A 15,179-nucleotide genomic window follows, 5' to 3' on the forward strand; every position below is an offset into this window, starting at 1 on the left:
TGGTAAACAAAAACAGAAGTCTTCTTTAATATTATTTATATTTCATAGTAGAGAAGCATTCGGGAAGTCAGGAAAGATGATTTTTTGCAGATGCCACTTGTGTATTCAGCGGGTGAGGAGGTGGGAAGGTGGGTTATTTCTTCTGCTGTTCTTTTCTTAGTTCTCCAATAGTGAATAATTTTCAAATACTGCTGCTAGCTTTGTTCCTGACCTCAGGAACCTCCATACCCATTCTTAAACCAACTAACCTATCACACTGATGCCTTAATATATGCCTCCTAAATATGGTTTATATTATGTTCATATAATTTGGGTTTTCCCCCTCATTTTCCTGCTATTATTGCTTCCTCCTCCCTTCCTTAATGGCATTTGACTTCCATCCCTTCCCACTGTAAACTGCTACTAGTAGTTCAATCTTCCTTTCTGTCGTTGGGGCATCTCCACATTAGCAGAGCACTCTTCCATGCTTTCGTCACTATGCACAAGGGGAAAGCAAACAAAAGGTAGTACTTGGAGTGCTCCAGGCCAGGTAAGAAGCCTTACATTGGGCAGATGTAAAAGTCTAACTGCTTGTGCTGTGCCCTTGTTATCCACAGCCATGACAAACCCCAACAAGATGATCATCAACTTGGCCCTCTTTGGCATGACTCAGAGTGGAAAAAGTTCTGCTGGGAACATTCTGCTGGGAAGCACTGACTTTCACAGCAGCTTTGCTCCATGTTCTGTGACCAAAAATTGCAACCTCAGCCGGAGTTGTCTCCTCCATAACTTCATGCGTCGAGGTGGGCAAGAGATAACCCTGCAGGTCCAAGTGTTGGACACTCCAGGTTATCCACACAGCAAGCTGAGCAAGAAGCATGTGAAACAGGAGATCAGGGAGGCCCTGGCACATCACTTTGGGCAAGAGGGTCTCCACCTCGCACTGCTAGTCCAGAGAGCAGATGTGCCTTTCTTCGGACAAGAAACACTTTACCCAGTCCAGATGATGCAGGTAATACAAAGACGCAGTTACACTGAGGCCATTATTTCTATTTGGAGGACATTATCCTAATAGAAAAGGACCATGGGAAACTGGTTAAAAGAGTAGTTTAGGGCCGGCCCGGTGGCACACTGCTACAGTGCACCGCTTGGGAGTGCAGCGGCGCTCCCGCCGAGGGTTCGGATCCCACATACAGACCGGCCGCTCACTGGCTGAGCGAGGTGCAGGTGCAACACCGAGGGTTGCGATCCGTTGCCGGACATGAAAAAAGACAAAAAGGAAAAAAAAAAAAAAAAAAGAAAGCGAGGTGCAGGTGCAACACCGAGGGTTGCGATCCGTTGCCGGACATGAAAAAAGACAAAAAGGAAAAAAAAAAATAGTAGTTTAAATGACAAAGTATTGGTGTCACATGGAAATAGTCAGTAAAAATTACTTGATTTCTCCACCAAGAGTCATTTTTACAATTTCCTTTACAGGAATTGGGTCATAGAAAAAAAATTGAGATGGTAAACTTCAGAGTTTAACTAAGCCTCAAACCCCTAAGAAATGCAAACCTGAATAAGTTTGCAAAATGTGGACTCTGACCTGTCTGCATCAGAATCAACTGAGCTAGTTGTTAAAAATGCAGATTCATCCAAGACCTACTGAAACAGAATCTCAGGAGTGTTGCCTACCCATATTCACATTTTCATAAATTTCCATGTTTCTTAAAAGCAGTTAGGTTTCAGAACCACTTAGCTAAAATACTGACTTGCATCCATTCAACAGAAAGGGGACAATCTCTTACAGTCCACCAACAAATGAGTGTTTGTTCACTGATTCAATGAACACTGAACATTGAACGCTGTACTGAGCACCCTCGAAATGCTTAATGATTGGTAAATGAGACATGAGCTCCACCTTCTAAAGGCTTACAGTCTAGAAGAGACAAATAGACAAACCAGAATAAGACAATGCATTAAGTGTCAAAGTAGTGTAATGGATGAGAGGAGACTTCATCAGACTTAGATCGTGGTAAACATTCAGGGGAGAGTTATACATTATCTCTAGGAAAGAAATCAGGGATTTCAGAAGCCTTGCTTGTCTCGCCATCAGTAGTGTAAGTAACTGCTCCATTGCAGCCATGAGAAGACCACAGGGATCGCAGGCTGAACGTAAATCCTGTATGCCACCTTTGCCTAGTGTTCCGTCCCTATTTGTTTGTTTGCTCATTTATGATGAGTTGCTAAGTTGAAGGTTTATTCAGGCAGTCTAGGAGAGGAGCTGGGTAAGGGGAGAGGTCCTGAATATGGTCACAGCTAGGAGATGATGGGAGTGTATACATGTATACAATAGCCATACTTGATCCCCAGGGGATATGTTCCAAGATCCCCAGTGGAAGCTTGAACCTGTGGATAGTACAGAATCCTATATATACTGTTTTTTTCTATACATACTTACAATAAAGTTTGAGGTGCAACAGCAAAACTGCATAAATTTATTTTTCCTTCTTCGCAATTTCACATGTAGAAGATTCGTTTTTACCGCAGATGTTAATGACCTCAGCACATGATTTTTTTCTTTCCTTATTAAGTCCAAAATTTTTACCTTTTCACCTAAAGGATGCACTTTACGTCTTCCCTTGGAGCGGATCTGAACTTCCAGCGTCACTATCCTGCTCTTTGGGGCTATTATTAAGTAAAATAAGGGTTACTTGAACACAAGCACAGGCAACCTTATAACCGAGAGGGCTGCTAAGTGACTACTGGGCAGGTAGTGTCTACAATGTGGATTCACTGAACAAAGAGATGATTTACGTACAGGGCAGGATGACATGGAATGGCAGAAAATTTCATCATGCTACTCAGAAAGGTGCACAATTTAAAACTAATGAACTGTTCATTTCTGGAATTTTCCATTTAATATTTTTGGAGCATAGCTGACCATGGGTAACTGAAACCATGGAAAGTGAAACTGTGGGTAAGGGGGGACTACTGTTTACTGAATACCCATATATAGTATATGTGAGCAAGGCCCACATAGACTAACAATTCCTGGAAACTGTTTATGAGCTGCTTCATTCTATTCAATATCTTGATACTCTAATGTGTGTCCACCCAAATTTAATTGCTGAACTTCACTAGTATTACTAAAGAGCCTGGCTGAGTCACTGAGCTCAGAGGAGCCATGTCTACTAGAAGTCCCACAGGTACAGAGTATACAGAACAGACATCTTTCATTCAAGAAGCATTTGTATAAATGCTCCTCTTCTTTTAGTCCAATCTCAGACCATGTTGATGTAGACCCTGTTATGCCAGAAAGATAGTATACTTTGCTTTAGTGAGGATTTTTTTTCCCTTGTAACTACTAAGGACATAAGATTGTTCTAAATGGCAGACACACATTTTGTTTTTCAGTAATTGTGCATGTTCTAAAAATAAAAAATAAAAATAAAGCTGTATGTGTAATCACAAGAAACTAGTGGAGAAAATTAGGGTGACAAGAGCATAAAAAATAATCCTCATCATCCAACTCCTGAAAACTCAAGGCCATGCAGTTCAAAACCAAAGTAGAAGAGAAGATGATTGCAGTTAAGAAACAATATGAAATGTGAGAAAGCCCCTACACCTTCCCCAAACCATTAAAGCCTTAACTTTAAACAATATTTCTGGTAGAAATCAAGTAGTTGGAAACCTGCATCTGTTACATCAGTATAATTTTTTAAGTTTTTAAAATTCATTTAATGCTGTTATTAAATAAACGTTTAACTTAAGCTATAGGTGGGTGTAGCTTAGTAAATTCAGTAAACACATAAACAACTATTTCTCAAAAGCTGCCCTGACTCTCTCCATATGACCCAATATTTTTCTCTGTGATGGACCCATGCCAAGCCCAAGAGGATATTTTAAATGACATACATTTTGAAAATAGATTTTTCTAGTTTTAGGATATACAACAATATTGCAATCCCCTAATTTTTCTTAAGTGAATTTGATTCATATATGTCTCTGGTCTTTTAAAACAGTATCTGGCATATAGCTTTCCCTCTTACAGCTGTCTCCCATAAGTCAGTGTCCAATTCAGGAGTTAAAGGCGGAGAGGAGATGGGCTAGGGCAAAGCTCAGATTCAGAATATTTTTTTTTCCAGAATAAGTAACTTCTGTCTCCCAAGAAAATTCAGCAGCCAAGACTCAGTAATCCTCAAAGTGACCCCTGACCTGCACTGGGGTTCTGCCACGGTCTTTGGTCGATTGCCATCTAAGCACAGGCTGGCTGTTTATGACCTTGCTGAAGTTGCCTCAGATACTGGTGGCAGCCATCTGTGTGTGCTCACAGATTGGGAGCAGCTGCAGAATGTCTGAATGTTCAACAGGACCAACAGCTGTTAGGAAGGAGCTGGGAGCTGTTAAGGTCCTTGCGTTCCAGACACACCCTGGATTTCTTTTTCTTCCTGGCTGATGCAAAATGGAGAATGGAGTATCTGCTTTCCCCCTTTTCCTCCCCTGCCCCCTTTCTGGGGCCACTGATGCAAGTGCCAGAGAAGTGGCCTCTTTTTTCCTGCACCTCATTATTGTCTCTTTAAATATATCTCCCAGTTTGTGTGCTAATATTTTTCAGAGGGGTTATAGGCTGCCAGCTGTGACAATTGAAATATTTTTCCCAAATGATCCTTTTTTCTTTATTTTTGTTAGGTCATTATTAATTTACAGCAAAATGATGAAGATGTCAGGGAATTATCTCCCCAAAATTGGGGAATAAAAGGAGTGATTCATCTGAATATTATCTGGAATGTCATTTAAATGATTTTTAAAAATCACAAGTAATGAATCATAGAAGATATAACAAAATTACCTCAAGGGAAGAGCTAGCATGCAGCCAAGCCGCACTAGGAATTGAACTCAAGAATTGACTAAAGTCCATACTCTTTCCACTGTCACGGTATTATGTATTATTGCTGTGTACAGGCAGGCTTCAGTACGTTTTTTTGTTTTATAACCAACCTCTCACCTGTTGATGTTGCAAGTAGGTGTGTATACAAGAGGCTCAGAAAGGCCAATGCGGTGCCTGAAAATACCAAACAAAGATCTTGGGCTTAGTTGTTAGGTAGAATTTAGTTGGAAAGCAAACCTAACTACTTTCTAGGTATATGACTATAAATGTTACTAAGACTTTCCTCGCTTCAGCTCCTCACTTGTAAAACGAGGACGATTTTACCTATGTTAAAAAGTTCTGAGGGTTAGATTTAGTGAAGGTGACATGTTTATTAGCATTTTGCCTAACTAACAGAAGGTTCACAGAAAATGGTAAAGTATTACTATTATTGCATTTGTTTTGTTGTTGTGATCACTACCCAGATTGCAATGAGTACTCATTCGAATGAACTACTAGATACGGACAACATACTATAGAGGTTCAGAGCATGGGTTCCGGAGTAAGTTATACCTGTGTTCAGATTCTTAGCCACTTACTTGCTTTGTGACCTTGGTCAAGCAACTTCTCTAAACTTCATTGCTAAATTGGGAGTGATAATAGTGTCCACTTCTTTGGGTTACTTTTGGGATTAATGCCATATTAACATAACAATAAATTGTTTAACCCAGATATTGGCACATGACAAATGCCCAATAAATGTTAGCTCTGGTCATTATTATTTTATTGTTACTATTTGTCTTATTGTAAACAATCTTTGGGTTTATCCTGATCAGCTTCAGAAGAAAGTAAGAGTGAAATCAAATTTACATGGCACTAATTTATAACTATAAGAAGTAACTTCCTTATTAATTTAGAAAAAAATCTGGGAAAAAAAATTCATTGGCTTTGTAAGGTTAAACAGAGAAGCCCCAATTTATTGGGAAGGGCATGGGCCTGACAAACAAGGGACTTTGTTACAGGCGAGGCCTGCCAATAATCAACTATATGTCTTTGGCCAAGCCGTTTAACATAACAAGACCTCAATACCCTCAACTGTAAAATGAGGCAGTTTGGACAAATGATCTCTAAGGTTGAGAATTCTCTGAGTTTGATCTAACACAATCTTATCATTCAGCTTTGGCTCTCTGAGAAGGAAAATGTGGCATGTTAAAGTGGGATGAGAGTAAGAGAATAGCATAAAATATAAAAAGTCGTCTTTATTGTCCTCCTGTTCCATGATCATTTTTTTTTCCTCAGTTGATGTAATAGTTGGCTTTTTTTAAGTTTCCCCCTAAAATGTCCAGATGCTATGATTTCATCAACCACAAACAAATGGGGCAGGGCTGTGAGGTCCTGGGAAAATGAACATTACTCCTGGAAAACAAAATTTGTATCCTAACTAGTTGTCCCAAAAGGGCTAGATGGATTCATACCCATTACCACTCTGAAACCAAACAATTCGTGATTGATTGAGCTTAGTATAATATTTAAATTATTAACACCAGATAACTTACATTAACTTATCTTGCTTTTGGATTTTTATGCAAGGTATCAATCAACTGCGCTTATTCTTCCTCTGGGTTCATAGAGAACATGTTTGGCCACTAACATGATGACTATACACCAAGCGACATTACTTTCAAATATTCAGCTATTTTCTGGCTAGAAATCAATCTAAAGATTATAAGCTAAATCAACAACTCTATTCGGTTTTTGGCAGTAATTCAAAAGTGCAATTTCTCTCACAGTTTAGGACATGAACATCCTTTCGTAAATAATTATCAACATGTAAAAAGTTCCCAGTGGCTGAACATATGGACTTGTAAGTGGTGTGGAGCTTACAAATCTATTATCTTTAGGTGCTTTAACTTGTTTTCCTGAATGAGATTATGATTTCAAGTATAGGAAATGTCTGGCTAAACAAAGAGGAAACATGTTAATGTTACAATACAGAAAACCAAGAACTAAAGGAATACTGTGAAAGTTACAGCATTTACTTCAATAGGTACTAACCTAGCAAGAAAAAAATTCTATGTTATTACATAGAACTCAAGAAAGGACTGTTTGTGCCAAGAAGTTTATTTAGCAGGCACTTTTATTATGGTGATACTTCAAGAATATCTAATGACAAGTATGGTCCAGGCATCAACAAATAAATGTAGGTTTGGAGTGTCACTCAAGGGATTAAATACTGGTACCTATTTACTAAATTGTATATAAACATTTCAGTATTATGACCATAAATGTGACCACTTCAGGTATACTGGGTGAATATGACCACCTCAATGGTGTACTGGCTTGAAGTCTGAGAAACTTCCAGAGATAAGAGTGATCAAGGATCAATAGAAATAAAAATCTGAATACTATACAATCTGTAATCATGCTTGATTGATTCTGTTAATTCCTTTCATTCCTTTGCATTTTTAAAGAATCAGCTCAAGGCATCATCACATGCAGGAAACTTTTTCTTTTTTTTTTTTCCTTTTTGTCTTTTTTCGTGACCAGTAATGGGATCGCAACCCTCGGTGTCGCGCCCGCACCACGCTCAACCAGTGAGCGGACCGGTCTCTACATGGGATCCAAACCCTCGGCGGGAGCGCCGCCACACTCCCAAGCACCGCACTCAACCGAGTGCACCACCAGGCCGGCCCAGGAAACTTTTTCTGATCTCTCCACTTTACCACCACTTCTCACCCCCACCCCAAATTGAGCTAAATATTCACCTCTGTAGCATCAACATAATTTCTACCACAACACTTGCAATTACAGAACAACAAATTAAAAGTATTTCTTTCCTGTCCACCTTATTCAGCACTAAGTTTAGTTAGTACACAAGAATCTCCACTACACGTAAACAGAAAATATACCTGTCTTGTTCCACACTGTGACCCTACCATTTAGAATATGCCTAAAACTAAGTAGACTCTCAATAAATATTTGCAGAAGGAATAAATCATCTGGAGTGCTTTTTAAAATTCAAATTCTCAGGCTCCCACCCCAAAGGTTCTGATACAGTCTCCCATGTGATTCTGATGCAAATGGTCTAGGAAATTTTTTATTTCCAGAAACTAGATCTTGTATATGTAGCACTTTATTAATTTTTTAAATCACTCGTATTACTTTCCTAGGGCTGCCGTAACAAATCACCACAAACTGGATGGCTTTAACAGCAGACATTTACTGTCACTCAGTCCTGGAGACTAGAAGTCCAAAATCAAGGTGTTAACAGGGTTGGTTCTTTTTGAGTGCTGTAAGTAAAGGATCTGTTCCAGGCCTCTCTCCTTGGCATGTAGATGACCATCTTCATGTTCACGTGGTGTTCTCTCTGTATTTATTTTATTGTTCAAATTTCCCTCATTTGTAAGGACACCAATCATATTAGATTATGGGTCACTCTAATGACCTTATCTTAAGTAATTATATCTGCAATGACTGTACTTCCAAATAAGGTCACATTTGAGGAATTGCGTGTTAGGATTTACCATATGAATTTGGGGAGGACACAATTCAACCCATAACACCACTATTTATTTTGCAACTCAATGATTCCTTTCCCACTGGAGATCTGTTACAATATAGTGAACATATGACAAACTCTTAAGAGGTCTGCTAATTTTGCTATGTTACCCTTAGCTGAAATGGAATGTTGACATTACACTAATACTTAGATTTACACAAGAGTTATGTTCTTCAAAAGTTGGGTTGAAGTTTTGCAAATAAGAATGTGCTAATTAAAGTACGTCTTTGAAAAATTATTTTGTAAAGAAGTTTAGAATCTTTCTGTTAAAATAATTATTCCCTAATGTACTGCTCTCGAAAATTTAATTCAGATTTTCTTGAAGCAGAGCATTTTTAGGAGAAATAGAAATATATAATTATCTATAGTGTAGATAGACTAATGTTGAACAGATATGAGGAAAAATTTTGAACCTATTCCTTGAAAGAATCCCTCGGAATACAAAATAGTATGTGCAGACTGTAGGCAAATCCGTGATGATGAACTGCAGAACAAAAGAGAAGCTTTACAGGAAGGTACAATATTGTGTCTCAAGGATTAATTAAACTTCAAAACTAAATCCTCAAAACAAATAAGTAAAACCCTAAAACTTCTGTTTGAAGTGATGATAATAAATTCCAAATTAATTCAACAGATATTTACTGAGTATTTACAACATGCCAGAAGCCTTGATTGATAAGGAGAGACATAGACATTGCCTTCAAAGAGCTCACTGTCAAGCTGTAGAGATGGATGTATAAATAAAAGGCTCTGATAAAAGCCAGATTGTATCAGGAGTTGTAGTTGGTAACCAAGTCCATGATATGTTTTCAATTTTAAATATTTTGTCCCACAGTTCTCTTTAGAATTTTAATATTAGATCTACAGATCCTGATTCTTTCCTTCTTTCTTCCTTCCTTCCTTCTTCCCTTTCTTTCTTTTTTCTTTCCCTTCCTCTTTTCCTTCCTTCCTTCCTCCTTTTCTTATTTCCTTCTTCTTTCCTTCTTTCTTTTCAACTTTTCAGTATTGTAAGTACGAATGCTGTATTTGTTATAAATATTGAAACTAGCTTTCCAGACTATCTTTCAAATTTTTCAAGATTTTTTAAAACCATAGTTTGTACTAATACCTGTAACTCAACCTGTCTATATGGCAGTTTCCCCCATATTATAATGGAGATAATAATAGCATCTCCCACAAAGAATCGTGTGTAGCCTCAAAAGAGATAAAGCATGTAAAGTGCTTAGCATAATATCAGGCACTAAGTGTTGGTTTTCCTTCTTTCTTCTGATTATTATGAGTTTTGGATATTTCATGTTATATTCATTCCTAAGCATTTTATGTTGGGGTTTTTGTTTGTTTGTTTGTTTCTATTACAAATTGGTAGTGGCTTTGGAAATATTTTGGTAATGGAAATGTTTGAAATGGAGGGTTTGTCATAATTTCACATAACTTTGGTAATATTCAAAACAGTTAAATGATTATTTCTAAATGCCTTTCATACTGCATGAACAATTTGCCACATGCTATTACTTCAGCTTTATATCAGCTTATTTTCACTAATCAAAGAAGAATTTATTGTATAACCAACTTCCACATATTACTAAACAAAGGAACTCCAGTCTTCAATGTTTTTCAACCACATTAGAGGAAACCATCTGATAAACTGTGTTTGATTGTAGGCATGTGGAGTGAGAAAGATGAGAATCACAGTAATATTTTGTAGTTGTTCCAAATCTCCAAATGTATTTTGATCTTAGCTTTTTCATTACATGTCATTTGATTAATCAATAGATTGTAACCAGATTATGTAATTTTAAGCCTTAGTAAGATGCTTTTAGTGATGATTATAACACAACGTTCCTACGCACAAAAATATATATGACAATTAACTGAAAGGAATTCAGTGGTTCTAACATAGCCAGGTTGTCAGGCAAGTATAAATGATTACTGAATGTTGTAAATATAATTATATCTGTGCAGCATTGATAATATGCAGTTTTAAGGTTGTGTATACATCAATTATAACAGTAAAATAAAATAAAGAACTAAAGCCTTTTTCAGAGAGCCCACCCATCTCCCCCCATTTGCTTACAATACATGACTCCATCTTCACTTCCCACTTTGTATACCAGCTTCCAAGAATATAATGACACAGATCTGTTGGCTATCTATATTGAACCATAACAATTCCTTTGCTCATTTTTGAGGATTATAGTCCAAAGCAAATAGCCATTTAACTCCTTTCTCTCTTTCAGGAACTTCTGGGACATGCTTGGAAGAATTACACTGCCATTCTTTTCACCCATGCAGAAAAAATAGAAGAGGCTGGATTCAATGAAGATGGATATTTACATGAGGCCTCTGATATGCTGCTAACTTTATTAAATTCTATTCAGCATAGATATCTTTTTCAGTATCGAAAAGGCACCTCACTTAATGAACAAAGAATGAAGATATTAGAAAGAATCATGGAATTTGTAAGAGAAAATTGTTATCAAGCTCTTACCTTTAAATAAAATTTAGATGAAAGGAAAAGAGCATTAGGTATTAGAGTCGGAAACCTGGTTTCAAAAACTGCTTTTGTTAGCATGGATGTGAGCCATACACTTCTCATATGCTGCCAGTGAAGGTATAAATTGGTATAAACACTTTGAAAAACTGAAAGTCAAAAAGAACATCGAGCATTCAAGATTTCTAATGCAAATCCCATGACATAGCAATTACACTACTAAGTATATATCCAACATATATGTGTATATTTATGCACTAAAAGACATGAATGTACAAGACTGTTCTTTGCAGTACTATTCATAATAGCTAAAAACTGAAAACTATCCAAATATCCATTAATAGAAGAATGGATAAATAAATTGTATGTTCACACAATGGGATATTATGCAGTAATGCGAATGAGCAAACTCAACCACATGTAACAATATCAATGAATTGTCCAAACGTAACATTGAAAGAAAGAAGTCAGACATAAAAGATTACATGCTCTATAACTGCATATGTATAAATTCAAAAGCAGTCAAACGAATGTAATCTAAACTATTCTGATAGCAGAAATGCTGGAAATCAGGAGAACGGTTACTCTAAGAGAGGGGATAGTGAGCGAAAAGATGCAGTTGGCGTGACTTCTGAGATTCTGGTAATGTTCTGTTTCTTGACTTGGACGCTGGTTTCACCGGTGTGTTTGCTTTGTGAAAACACAATAACAAATTTGGAATTTATGAACTAATATATGTGCTACATTTGAATAAAAGTTAAAAATGGATACGTTATTATCCATTTTTAAAAAAGTAGAACCACTTCTTATTTGATGCTAGGGAAAGAAATTTGCTTAAACTTGTCAGAGTCTGTTTCCTCACTTGAAATGCCAACTTCACAATTATTGTAATAATTAAGAGATTTGGAACATGGCAGATGCTCAATAAATATTAACTTTCTTTTCCACTTTCTTATAAGCTGTGGTTTCTATTTAGATTTGAAAACATTAGTTAAAAACTCAGAGCAAGTCCCTTAGCAAAAACGAGTATAACGATTGTAATAACCGACTATGAATAAAGCCTTCACTGAAGAAGAAGCTTCCTCTACCTTGGAAGGCTGGCCACTTTGGTTTAGTAGAGAGCTTCAGGATGGTTTCAATGGCAGCAGTGAGGATCAAAGGAAAATAATTCTAGTCAATCATAAGAGCCAAGTCCACCATCAAGTCAAAATCAAATCATTTTCATATTTAACATTTGTTTGTGAACTTTTTAACGTATAAACTTTTTTTCACAAAGATATTTCCCTAGCTTGTTTTCATAAAGTTAATTTGTGAATTGGTTTTTAGGTAATATACCATATTTTCCATTAAAAACAGGACTACAGCTGGTGGTTATTCTCCCAGAGTAATCCTCAAAAGCATACTTTAATGCTCAATGTTACCTGAACTCTGGCACAAATGGTGTTAGAAAACCTATAATCACAATTTATGAAATGTTTCTATGGGAAAGCATGATGCAGATTTTGACTTGAAACAACATTTCATTTTATTTCTCTGCTTGGTTCCTTTCTCCTATGCTGTGAGTCCAGGATTATGATGTGGGAGCCTCAACAATGGGGGAGAGTTTTTAAAGTTAAGTAGGAATTGACACTTCCTTAAGGGTTGGTAGCTTGGAACAGACAAAGAGACTTGATGCCGAGGAGTTGAAACTGCAGTGCCTGGTGAAGAAGAAGGTGGAAAGGGAGGACTCAGTTGTGGAGTCATTCATATCCTTCATTCACGTGATGTCAGCTAACTTTTCTAGAATATAAACACTGGTTTGTTTCAGGAAAGATATATCATGCAGAATGTTAAGGATTCAAGACCTTTGAGGATGGCCTGATGCTAATAATTAGTAGAGAAAAGGTGCCTTTAGTTTCAAAGAGGAAAATTTTCATGACGTTCCTTTCCAAATTATTTAACAGTTATTTTAGGATTTGCATATGTGTGCACATATACACACATTTTTACATGAATGCTTAAATATGACAATATTACATATTTGACTTTCTTTTAGCAGCCTTTTAGTTTGCTTTTCTTGGTTCACCTTTACCTCTTTTCTCCTCTCCATGAAAATCAGCTCATTACAGATAAGTCATATCAACCAAAAGCCTGCTGGATATATTTGAATTTTTCTGCATGTCCAAATAGTTACTCACACACAGAGTACATATATACACATAAATATATAGAGGAATTTTTATCTTTTAAAAAAAGTTTTCACATTATACTCTACACAAGATCTTTTTGTTTCACTTAACACCACCTCGTATATATTCCTTCGACTTTAAAATATAGGCCAAATTCTTTTTTTTTAATGGCTGCATAACATTTCCCAGTGCATATGTAGCAATTCATACTGTTTTCACATTATACTCTACACAAGATCTTTTTGTTTCACTTAACACCACCTCGTATATATTCCTTCGACTTTAAAATATAATCCAAATTCTTTTTTTTTAATGGCTGCATAACATTTCCCAGTGCATATGTAGCAATTCATACTACTCCTCTATTGACACACATTCCAGTTTTCTGCTACCCAAAGCAATGCTCCAACAATTACTCTTTCACATATATTTCTGTACAACACTGGCTTTTTTCCTGTAAGTTATATTCCCAAGGATGGAATCTCTGGGTCAAAGCATATATGTACACTTAATATATCTTACCTGATTTCTTCCCAAAAATATTGTAACAAAATTGATTTTCAGCAACGTCAGTATCCTTTTCCTATATTCCTGCCATCAACTGACATTATCATTTTGAACATCCATTGCTAACTCCAGTTGGAGAAACATAAAATCATAGCTCTCTGTTACTTTAATTTGCAATTTCCCTGACTACTACTGAATTGGTGTGTCTTTTTATAAGCATGTCGGGCATTTAGATTTGCTCTTCTATGAATTGTCTCTTCACATTCTTTGCCCTTTTTGTCAGTTTTCTATTGGAGTACTTCCTCCCTGGCAAATTGGAAGAGCTCCTTGTATGTTATAGATACTAACCCTCTGTCTGTTCTTCGTGTGACAATTTTTTCCCCCAGATCTATTATTTGTCCTTTAATTTTGTGTGGTAACTTCTGCCAAACTAAATTTGTGAATTTTCTTATAGTCATGCATTTCTACATATGTAATACAGATAGGGTATTAGTTTTATTTCATTTCAGATACATAACCAGATATATTTATTCTCTTTATTAAATAATTCATCCTTTTCGTACCTAAGTGGTAGGTAGATAACTAGATATAGAGACAGAGATGTAGATATATCTCCTGGATCTATTTCTGGATGTATTCTAGATTCTTAATTCATTTCCATGATCTATTTTATTTAGTGATTTTAGAATAATTCAATTGTAATAGTTTTATATCATTCCTTGATATCTAGGAGATGAAGATTATCTTATTGTTTTTCTTTTTCAAAAATATTTGCTGGTTACTCTCAGGCATTCAATCATATATATTCTCAAATCATTTATTCCAATTTCAAAAAAAAATTCTTTTATACTGTGTTTGTATGTGTTTATGACATTCTGTGATTCTAAGTCATCCCTTAGAAGCACATGGGATATTTCTTCATGTTTGTTATTTATTTTATATTACCATATTTCTTTCATTTCTGTTCTTTTCCTTGGTTTTGTTGATTTGATAAAGTTACTATTAATTTCAGTTTTCTCCTTGATAATTTGGAAGTACTAAATTCACACTCATTCAGGATTCTTTGTTTGTCCCTGAATTCAGAATCAAGTACACACTTCTCTACTATTGTTTCATAACAAAGTAACAACTATTTCCCTAGCCAAGAATTTCCCACTGCATCATCTGCTTAACTATTAAGATAAGACATTCAGAGTACTTTTATTTCCTACCTATTCCTTTTTTCTTTTTCCTGTCCTCCCCAGAGAAGAGGTCTTTGGAATGCTTTTCCTTTCCCCATATTACTAGATTTTGTCAAGATAGTTCATTATTTAATTCAAGACTTCCCCTTGGAGGTTGGCCCCTTCTTTTTTGAGTCCCTTCTTGCCACTAACATTGTGCATCCCCAGGTAGTTTATCATGATCTCTTTAATTTAATAAATAAAGATTAGAAGGTCCATTTCTCACCACTGTTTTCCCTCATTTTCATCATCCCCTGTCTTTCTAGCTAGTGTGTTTTCCAAGCATACTCTGAATTCTAGCATAGTATCCATGAGGCATTATACTCCAGACAAACATTTCCATGTACTATTATGCAACAGCAATGCTAGCTCCTTGCAATCAGTATAGCAGGTGTGGGGAAATAAT

The 15,179-nt window shown here is 36.3% G+C and overlaps 1 protein-coding gene across 1 annotated transcript; it reads left to right on the forward strand.

Annotated features, from left to right (window-relative positions):
• The first annotated feature begins 598 nt into the window (after positions 1-598).
• On the forward strand, positions 599-10,885 carry GIMD1 (GIMAP family P-loop NTPase domain containing 1). Its single transcript, XM_008592790.1, has 2 exons — positions 599-991; positions 10,625-10,885. The coding sequence occupies exons 1-2, from the start codon at positions 599-601 to the stop codon at positions 10,883-10,885; spliced, it is 654 nt and encodes a 217-aa protein (XP_008591012.1).
• Positions 10,886-15,179: the final 4,294 nt, after the last annotated feature.

This window comes from Galeopterus variegatus, unplaced genomic scaffold (assembly GCF_000696425.1).
Source record: "Galeopterus variegatus unplaced genomic scaffold, G_variegatus-3.0.2 Scaffold8329, whole genome shotgun sequence".
NCBI classification, from domain to species: Eukaryota; Metazoa; Chordata; class Mammalia; order Dermoptera; family Cynocephalidae; genus Galeopterus; species Galeopterus variegatus.